We start from the raw sequence: 10,814 nt of genomic DNA, 5'->3' as shown, positions 1-10,814 counted from the left end.
CATTCAAATCAATATGAATCAATAATGTTAGGATTGATCAATTTGTCAAATTTTAGGAACTAGCCACGAGTTTCTTGATTTTGAAAAGAAGATAAAAAGAGGTAATTGAATTTAGCTTGGAAATTTTGATGGAATTTAAGTAGCTTCTGACATTTTTTGGGGGGAAAAAGATTTTATTGTTCATTCTACAACACGACTTGTGTCAAAATGACAATGGCAAAGATAGTAAGCAAAGAAGAATTAATCCAACGTATATAAAATTTTTTAGTTATATTAATTGTTAAGATCAATCTGAACAAGTTAAAGAAGCTGATTTCAAGCTAAGTTATATTAAATGATGCTATATTTGGAAAGTATTAAAGTTGAGCAGAATCAGACTGCAAAAAGGATTTAAGAAAAATTCTCATTCTTTTGGTTAGCTGCAATAATCTGCAAGCTAATATTCAACTTGTTAATAAAATCTTCCTACACAAACTCGTTCACGCAAAAGACATTGGAGTTTAATGCACGCAAGCTGGCCCAGACACCACGATTTCAATAAAATTTGAATGAATAGTATTCTTCCAGTACAGACTACAGAGTAGTATTCTCCCAAATCCCAACCAGGTAAAAATCAAGATTGTAAAGAATAGATTACATATTTCAATCACAGGTCAGACTCTATAAATAGAGATAAGCCCCAGGGTCCACATGTACAAAACCAAGAAATGGTATATATCAATAGCATATCCAGTGATAGTATCCATTATATATATGTATACATTGCTTAACTGGGTGATGAATAAGTTAAGCACCCTTGTTACTGCTCCATGGTTTAATCACACCAACGACGATGATTGCAACAATTATGAGGAGGAGGATGATGGCAAAGCACATCCATTTTCTGGAATTCCTTTGTAGTTTCTTTGCCTTTTGTAAAGCAGTATTCCCTGATTGCACATGGTCTACAGCAGTTGATACCTGAAAATTCGGGTTGTTGGAAATGAGGAAACATAAAAGTATACCAAAGTTCCCATACTTATTTTAAAGAGGGATAATACAAGGATAAAGAATTTCAGTACCTGTGATTCTATATTATCAAGCATGTCTCCTTGAGCATCAACCAACACTGCTATGTCCAAGAATATCTGTGTTGCAGTATACGACAACCAGACATCAATATGTATTACTCATTTATCAGGGCACCATATATATTCCTTAATTTGTCATGTTTCCAAATTGGCACCAGACTAGATGTGACTAAGGAAAGTATATACCTGTTGCAACTCAAGAAGCTTTCTCTCTAATTCTCTGACTGCATCATGGCGCTCTTGAATTTCAGCTAGAGTGCCCATTATCTGCAAGCCGCCAACAATGAGAACCAGTATACTATTATATCACCAATCACTAAAATTTCAAGTGCCTCGCTAGCAAGATTATTAACGTACCTAAGCTTCTTTATCACACAAAAGGCCAAAAGTTTGCATGTAATATTATTTATTTAATAGAACACGAAGAGAGAATAAGGAATATGGATCAGGTGATGGTGGTTAACTTTCATTGTATATTTCGGGCTCTAGTTGTTATGTTTCATCAAACTTGGTCATTAGATCAAGATTGGCGGCCAAAAAATGATATGCATTGAAATAATAAAATATAACTCCAGAAAATCTTATCCATGTCTGTCGCCAAAATAATAACCCCCTACCACTATTATCTGCTGCCTCTATCCCCACGTGGCTAGAGCTAGTTCCCCTGCTATCTCCCCTCTTTTGAACATAATTCCAGTATGTTGCGTCATTCACTTTTTTGAGTGCTACACTACTCCAAGGGAAAGCCACTGATCAATCATTAGCAGCTTGAGGATTAAAAAGATCTTTGTCAATTTGGCCTTATCCAGCTCAGGAATTTTTCAAAAGGACAGGAAGAATAAGATTACTTGGTTTCATATACTACAGAAGTCAAATCATGAATCTCCTTCCCTCCTTTTTTTGGGGGGTGGGGTGGGGGGTAAGGATTCAGATGAATGTTAATAACTTTATGGTGGTTTCCAGCGAGTTGGAAAGCAGCTAAGACTTTCTTCTCTTATGTTTTTAGGGGAAGGGATGTGGCATTGACATTTAACAGAAAGGGAATATATAAAGGAATAAACACAACATAACATTAAACAAGAGCTGTTTGCAAGATGTTATGATGGTCACAAGATACTACGATCACCTAACATGGTCCCCATAGAACCTCTGCCGTATCTGGAGCCTGAAGTATTAGCATCAGATCATCCATAATAGTCATTTCCTACCGTTCAATCCATTTCTAGGAATTTGACGATCTATGAACTCTCCCTATCAAATCTTAAGAGGGTTGAAAGATGGATCATTCCAATGTCGTCAATAAAGCCGCTTCTGAGATGGTAAAAGAATGTTGCTGGAGTAAGGCATCACGGGCTTTATGTGAGTCCAAAAAACATACCTAAACATTGATTGCATGTTAAAGAATTGATAAATAAAACAGCACTAAATGGAATAGGATGGCCCAATTCCATGTTTAACAAAGCCAGTGGAAAAGCCAACAGAAACTTAAGCTGCTTAAAAGCATGGACTTCTAAATCCCAGAGATAATAGCTTCAAGCATTCAGATATTGATCCTAAGTGCTATGTGAAGAGGTTACATGCTAATAACACTAGGGCATAAGGTAACAATACAAAGTAAATAAAAGGAAGAGATTGCAAAAACAATTGAGCAGGACCTGTCCTCGCCCTTGTTGCTGAATAGCTTTCTGGAATATTTGTTCACTATCCCCAGTCTCTATCAATCTATCAATAGTCTGAAGTGAAAATAGAGGGAAAACAAGAAAAGGGGGCAAATAAGAAGATATACGAAAAAGAATCTACGTTCTCAATGAGTCACAAGAACTACAAGCTTTTACCTCTTCATCAGCTCGATTACCAGTCACTGTCGACCACAAAAAGAGAAAGATACAAAAAAAGAAAAAGAAATAGCAATTAGAATTTGTTTTAAAACATTTAAAATCCATGCAGAAAATTCAAACTCAGAAGTTTTTTGCACCTGTAAATACTCGTCTTTCAACAACCTCACGATATTCATGGTGGATGTTTTCCCTTAAAGTCTGCAAATATTTCAAATCAACTGAACCTTAGAGCAAGTAAAGCCTAGAGAAAAAGCCATTCTTAACTAACGTCTTACATACCTGAAACTCGGCCATCTTATCTTTGAACTTCTTTTTCAAGGAACTGCAAGCATATATAACAAGTTAAGTGCATACCATAGGTATATCAAGATAAGTATTGAGAATGTGCAATAATGCAAGAGGGAAAGACTAAGGAAAACCATGAGGGCTTCACTTTAACAAATTTTCCGATGCATTAAGCACTGACAAACTGGAAACTACTTGCTGAAGTGTTTCCACATGTGTGCAAACTAAAAGGAGGAAACACACTGTTTCTGTTTAACAGGGATTAGAACCACCCATCAAATAAATGAATTACTAAGAGGAGGAAATACACTGAAAATATTCTGCTGTCCACAATCAAGTTCAACAGACTGTACATCCCCTAGCACAACCATTATTTACTCTCCTGATCAGAACAAATTCAAGAATTCAAACTCTATTTACTGTGAAAACAATAGTGTTTGGGACTGAGGCGTAGTAGTAGTTGTTGTTGCTTGCCCCAGCATAGTGTCTACATACGTCATAGCCAACCAATTTGAGCATCTCTTTATAATAAATTTGTGATACCCATTCAACAATGTCAAAATAACAACTCTGTGACAATGAAATAACTATCAGAGAAACAAAGGAGACAAAGTAGTCGAAATTACACTGTTGTAGCTGTTCTTGATCTGTCAACAGCTGATCCTTTACCACATCCCGGCTTGTTTCTATTGGCTAGATTCTGCAAGAGAATAAACAATAGATTGAAACAGAGAGAAAATAAAAGGACCAAAAGTAAGACATGTAAGAATTTGATGTTACTCACTTCTTTATCAAGTTCCTCAATTTTTAATTTGATTAATCGAGCTATTTTTCCGACTTCATCGACATCTTTTTCCATTCGCTGCTTAATTGCTGCAGGTTACAATTTTATCGATTAACAACTACCTACTTAAAAACAACAGCAAACACATAAGGAAAATGGACTTTCCCAAGCAAAGGGAAGATCTTGCTCAGTGCAAAAGTCCCATTTCAATTTTTACTTTTATTTGCTACATTTGCAAAACCAAAAAAAAAACATTCAATAAACTGCACCTACATGCTTCAATTTTTTTTGTCAACATTCTAAATTTAAGGACAGAGCACTAATCCATTCTCAAATTGCTTTAGGGCATGCTCTCATATTTTATCTGTACTTCTAATGTGTTTATCATTTGTAGAAGTGTACAATATGGTCTATGTGTTACATAAATTGGGATAGATACTTATAGATAAAACACCTAAATTGGAATAGAGGGAGTGTCTAATTATCTTATGTCTTAATTCATTCTACTTTCTATTGTATGGTATACCAAGAAAATATTTGATTCAACTTTGGTAACACATTAGGAGTTCCTACTCCGATCAAGTTAAACTAAGTTCCATAAAATGGGTTAGAGTGAGTATATAATATATACTACGAGTCCAAAATACCATAATCATGCAAATCAATGGCTATATGACTTGCTCAAGTATTACAACTGCATAAAGATGGATTATTACCTTTCATAGCAGCAGCTTTTGTAACAGCCTTTGATTCCTCATGAGCATCCTGTTAAGAACATTGGGAAGGATCTTTAAGTATTTACATATCTACCTAGTATTTCAAGAACAAAGAAATTACACGGATCTTCTAAGCTCATACATCTTCTGCTAAGTGACCTACAATTTGAGAGAGAATTATTAATTCTAGAGGGGATATATAGAAGAGCCTTCTAGTTATGTAGAAGAACACGATTTGTCTCTGGAAGCTAGGTTATATTACAAAACAGCTAAAGGTCAAAATGGCAGTCAACCAATTATCTTTTTGACACAGTGCTCTTAATAAATCTAAACATCAATGAACTAGGGGAAAATGAAGTTGCGAAAGATTACAATTAATATCTAATAAACCGTCTCGGGCAAGAAGTATACTCAAAATATTCATTCTTCAAATTGTAGAAGAATGATGGGTCTGTATGGTTTTCTTCATATGGGATGGGGTCTTGATGGGTCTGTATGGTTTTCTTCAGAGATGAAAGCCTTAAGTGATGACTGTGAACGATTTGTTAGTTTCCTTCCCGGTCATATTTATTCAAGCAAAAATGGTATGCCCATACGAAGCTCATTTCTGAGCCTGCTTCATTTATGTTGATAAGCCATCATGTTTCCCATACGATCAGCGTACTTTTCCTATTTATTTCAGATTTACTTTAGGACCCTGTTGGAAACAGTCTTGAACTCTTATTGATGGTGTAATTATTATCTCTTGATCAACCAAAGGAGTAATTACATGTAATTATTACAAATTTGCAACAAAATAACTTTTAGGATAACCAGTGGAGCTTCATGAATCTTTTAGGATAGTTGGGATGCTAGAGTGATGTACTTTTGATAATGTCGGTTAACATAAATCCTCTGACATTGTACTGATGTACTGGCTGAGCAGATTTTATATTACTTTCTAATCCCTCTACAAATAAAAAAATTGTGAGACTGCAATATAACACCATTTTTTTAATGTATTTACAATGTTTAAACTTGATTTAGCAATGTAGAACATGTCGACCTTAAACAGAGGTTCTATTTGTCCTAGATAAAGGAAGATCAGCATAATGAAACATTACAGGAGAGGAGCTCTATTGAGTTTTTGTTAATCTAGAGGGAGCCCGTAAATAGAACACCAATTCATCTGTTATATGACTTCTTTTTCATTTTGGAACGTTTTAAAGTTTGACAACATTTTTTGATCTCCGTACGCTAAACTTTTTGTTGTATTAAACTAACTATTTCCACTACTTTAATATTTTCTTCCTTAAACAACTCCTGTTAGCATCTTAAACTCTGTGTGTTCAATACCCTCATATAAAATTAAACGAGTATTTTTTTTTATATTTGCTTATGTCCTTGGAGTGGGTTGCTCTAGTGGTGAGCACCCTCCACTTCCAACCAAGAGGTTGTGAGTTCGAGTCACCCCAGGAGCAAGGTGGGTAATTCTTAGAGGAAGGGAGCCGAGGGTCTATCGGAAACAGCCTCTCTACCCCAGGGTAGGGATAAGGTCTGCGTACACACTACCCTCCCCAGACCCCGGATTATACTTGGTTGTTGTTGTTGTTGTTGCAAATTGTAGAAGCTCGTCAGAATACTTATCAAAGAAAAGGAAAAGGAAGTTCGTTGTAATTTTACTAGGAAATTGAGATACACAAGCTTATAAATTAGGTGGTCAATATAAAGGAAGTTAATCATATAACGCATTAGAGTTTTACTGGTTTTAGTATAAATATCCAAATCCAGAGGAAATTTAGAATGTGGCACCTTTGTGTGCTTGATTAGCGCATCGAGGAATGCGAACTTTAAAACAAAATCACTGTATGTAAAAGTTGAACCTTGGAGCAAAAAGATGTTCAATTAAACCAAGAAGTTACATTAGAATTTCAAAGACCTCGAACGCATATCTTATAACACACAACAAGAAACCAAACTCAATAAAAGAAATACAGGCATGAGCCTGCTCAAATAATGAACAAGTTGTAAGAGATAGAAGCAATGTCTCTGAGACAGAAAAGTAAAAGAAAAATGGAAAACGTTTGAAGTACTCAAATGCACTTTCGAGGAAATTAGGTGCCACTCCTTTGCATGATTCTAATGGCAATTGTACCTTTTGAAGAAAAAGATTCAGAAAGGAAAAAAAAGGAAAGACATATACCTGAAGTTTCTGGAGTAGTCCGTTCAGATTTTCATATTGTTTTTCAATTTGTTGAACCTAGCACACAAAGATAAGTGGGGAAAGAAACGGAGGAAGTGAGAAAGCTTCATGAGATCAACTTCAAAATGCGCAGAGAAAGTAATTGAAGAAGGGGAAGGAGAGGGATAGGACAATCATGCTATTATTCTTCCATTAAAAAAGAAACAAGATTATTTATAAACCTTTTTAAAGAAATCGTCGAGGCCTAGCTCCCCGGAATTCATTGCTCTTTGGGTTCCCATTTCAATATCTCCATTTCTATCATTTTGATGCCTAGGGGCCTCCAAAGTATCAAAATCATCCTACAAGAGAAATCAAGCTGTTATAATATGAAAAATGAAATATTATATGCTTTTCAACAAGTGCATTACCAAAAGGATATAGATCTTTATATTGAGTACTACATGCAGCAACATGCTTCAAGGATTATATCAAAGCCGACATGAGTGAATGAAGTTAAAAGACTAGGACCACTAAAATAGCACTAAATATACTAAACTTTTGGAGAAGTCTATTGACACAGACATCGAATATCCTCCGAAATCATTAGTAAAGAAACAAAAAAGTAGTCCTAGGATAATCATTTTTTATGTAAAAATGGCAAAACAAAGGCCATTAATTTACATACATCTTTTTTAATAATAGTGGTATCTGGGCCAGCTTGCGCACTTCACTGTTGCACCAGGTACCTTATTTTTACGTACATCTAATACTACATGAAGAAAATCCAGGTTCAATGACAGTTGGCCAATGACAAACAATACCCATAGCTATTAGAGTTTTACATGCTACATTGAGAAGGATAAGGATTTTCAGGTTGTCAGACTATGTTGCTCGGACTCTCCAAAAGTGCTGCCGCACCCGTGTCGGATCCTCCAAAAATGTACTAAGTTTGGAGGATCCGACACGCACCCAACAACATTTTTGAAGAGTCCGAGTAGCATATCAGACCAAAAAGTTATGAAGAATATACAATTTATAGAGCGAAATTTTGAACTACAATTCACATATCCAGTTATCAGCTCTTTGATTCAAACTTACAGCACAAAGATGGATCTGATTAGTGAGTAGTGACACTCTTTCATCTATTATCATGGAGATTGAGATAGTTATAATGACACCATATTAGCATTTGTTCCTTCTTATTTCAGCAAGACGTTAGACCGAGCACTTATTAGAGAACAAAATGCCAACCCAAATATTGCTAAAAGGTGTAAAAACATCTTATAGTTTGACAATTCTCGGGTCGAAAATGTGCCCCGGAGAGGAGTCTACAGAGGATCATGAAACTTTGCCTCCTAATATATAATCTTACCAAAAAAAATGTGTTCAAATATGTGCAGGGAAAAAATATGGACACTTTTTTTCACCTCCATAACAGGGAAACAATTGAGAATAGTGCTCCTGGAAGGAGAAGATTTTGAGCCTTTTTCACCCTCCATAACAGGGACACGACAACATTCAGACATAACCATTGACAACGAAGCCTAAGAATCACTTGTCTTCCTTGCTGTAGTGTTTTGTAACGGCATAATAAAAGAGCTTATATAATAAAATTTTGCATTAAAAATGCTTATAAGCGATGGAAATTCCAAGAAGTGGTTTTCCTTCACTTCTTCTACCCCTTACAGCAGTAAGTTTAAAAGCCAACTTCATCATAGTGGCAAAGAAAGGCCAAAGAATGCAGCTTTTTTTTTTGATAACCGTGGTGTCCGGGCCAGCTTGCGCGCACCTCGACTAATTCCACGGGATACCTGTCACCTCCCACCAGCAACAGGTAACTCTATCCACCAAATGGAAAGAAATCACCTAGTATTTGCCTCCGCTGGGATTTGAACCTGAGACCTCATGGTTCTCACCTACTGCATTGACCACTAGGTCATACCCTTGGGTGCCAAAGAATGCAGCTTTTTAACAATTGTCATGATCCAAATGTCATTTTGTACTGTCTTTTTCATTCCTAACTTACTCATCAGCTAGAAGCCGTCAAGAATACACAATAATAAACAATTATTTACTACAGACACCTTTTTTTCCTTAATCAAATCAAGAAGAAGAACATGGTAAGTTGAGTAATGACACACAAATATTTGACCATTTAAGCTATGAAAAGCGAAACAAGGGAAAACACATAAAGGTTCACTACAAGTTTTTGTCTTTTTTCCATTTCTTTGTCATTCTCGGCTGTCATTAAGAAAATGGAAAAATTGGGTACACAGGCAAATAAAATCTGATCCTGTGAGCTATGAAAGCATTGAAATACCCACAAAAAAAAACGAAAAAAAGGTCAACGAGTTTTGTTCTTTTCCCAATTCTCAGCTGCCAAAAGGATAAACAAAAAATGACCAATAAAACATGAACCCTTTGAGAAATTGAAAGCAGTGAAACATGGGAAAAACCAAAAAGATTTAACAAGTTTCGTTCTTTTCCTATTTCTTTGTATTTCCCAGCTGCCATACAGATTTTTTTTTAAAAAGGTTAAGTGGCTATCATGACAACTAAAATTTGACCCTTTGAGCAATAAATGAAGTAAAACATGAAAAAATCCAAAAGGGGTGGACAAGTTTTGTTCTTTTTCTCATTTCTTTGTATTTCTCAGCTCTCATATAGATCAAAAGACAAATGGTAAAGTAGCTATCATGGCAACTAAAATATGACCCTAAGTCGAGGTCAGCATCGTCCTAAAAAAAATAGACCCTTTGACCAAAGAAAGCAGTGAAAAATGGGAAAACCGAATAAGGGTCGAAAAAGATTTCATTCTTTTCCCAATTCTTGAAATTTCTCAGCTGCCATATAGATCAAGAAAATGTAGATACAAAACAAATAAAGAGGGGGTGTTAGGGGGAAATGTAGAAAGCTTACATTTAAAAGGTCGTTCATTGTGGAGAAGAATGAGAGATCTTTTTGGTGCTCTCTCTCTCTGTCTCTCTCTCCTCCGTAGTTTTCTTCTCTATAAGTTTTGCTTTCGACCCCTTTGAGAATTTTAGAGAGAGAGGGGGGGGGAGAGAGACAGAGACAGCGATATGAAAGAATGTGCTTTGCTGTTGCAACAGCGTGTGAATATTCAGTGACAGAGCGTGAAGGAAGGTTTCATTTCTTCAATTCAAACCTTCTGTTACAGTATCTATTTTTAATAGTAGTAATAAATTCTATCGTTTCTTTTCTTCAAACAAGGACTTCTATAGTTCTGTTTCTCACTTTCAAGTTAGAAGTTTGAACTTAAAAGGGAGTTTACCAAACTAATTAAGATGTATTCATTTATTTTTTTGCTCATTAAACTAATTATTTTTCTTATATATTGTATCTTTTGTGGGTAATTGGCTATTTTTTCCTTTTCTTTTTTCTCCTTTCTGTTCTTTTTTTAAATCATACTATTTTTTATTTTATTATTTTCAAATAATCTGATTCCATACTCAATTTTGGCTCCTTTCTTTTATTTTATTTTTTCTCTTTTTCTTTCCTTTTGTTCATTTTCTTTATTTCTTCTTCCTTTAAATTAATTTAGCTCTTTTTGTCTTTTACTTTTTTTTTTATACATAATCTAATTACATTCACTTTTTTGCTCCTTTTCTTTATTCTTCTTTTTTATACAATAATAAAAAATAATTTATATAGTAAATATTTATTCACCTTCTTAATATAACTGATAGTATAATATACTATTTGTCTTTCTTTTTTTCTTTTTTTTCTTCTTTAAATCAAATATTAGAACTATACCTGTTTTCTCTTCTCTTTTTTTCATGTATATTCTTTTTTTCTTTATTTTTAAAAATGTATGTATTAGTGTAAATATTTCTAGCACATAGGATCCAAAATTATATATCATTATAATAAAATGGTGTATTAGTATAATAAAATGGCATATTAGTATTTAATGTCATTGTAAAATACTTGTCTCAA

The 10,814-nt window shown here is 34.7% G+C and overlaps 1 protein-coding gene across 2 annotated transcripts; it reads right to left on the bottom strand.

Moving 5' to 3' along the window:
• Nucleotides 1-499: 499 nt before the first annotated feature.
• Nucleotides 500-9,964, bottom strand: LOC104108532 (syntaxin-132-like). 2 transcript variants are annotated; one of them, XM_009617599.4, is made up of 13 exons: nt 9,777-9,964; nt 7,097-7,216; nt 6,876-6,932; nt 4,694-4,742; nt 3,978-4,066; nt 3,820-3,893; nt 3,188-3,230; nt 3,046-3,106; nt 2,906-2,931; nt 2,726-2,803; nt 1,257-1,337; nt 1,062-1,127; nt 500-960 (listed from the first exon to the last, which is right to left on the bottom strand). In XM_009617599.4, exons 1-13 carry the CDS (start codon nt 9,792-9,794, stop codon nt 787-789), a joined length of 936 nt encoding a protein of 311 aa, XP_009615894.1. In that variant the 5' UTR covers nt 9,795-9,964; the 3' UTR covers nt 500-786. The 2 variants fall into 2 exon arrangements, with proteins under 2 accessions (XP_009615894.1, XP_009615893.1); XM_009617598.4 differs by lacking the exon at nt 9,777-9,964 and adding an exon at nt 8,285-8,429.
• Nucleotides 9,965-10,814: the final 850 nt, after the last annotated feature.

Source organism: Nicotiana tomentosiformis, chromosome 2 (assembly GCF_000390325.3).
Source record: "Nicotiana tomentosiformis chromosome 2, ASM39032v3, whole genome shotgun sequence".
NCBI lineage: Eukaryota > Viridiplantae > Streptophyta > Magnoliopsida > Solanales > Solanaceae > Nicotiana > Nicotiana tomentosiformis.
The sequence above is the reverse complement of the archived record's forward strand: the minus strand, read 5'-3'. Positions and strand labels throughout refer to the sequence as shown.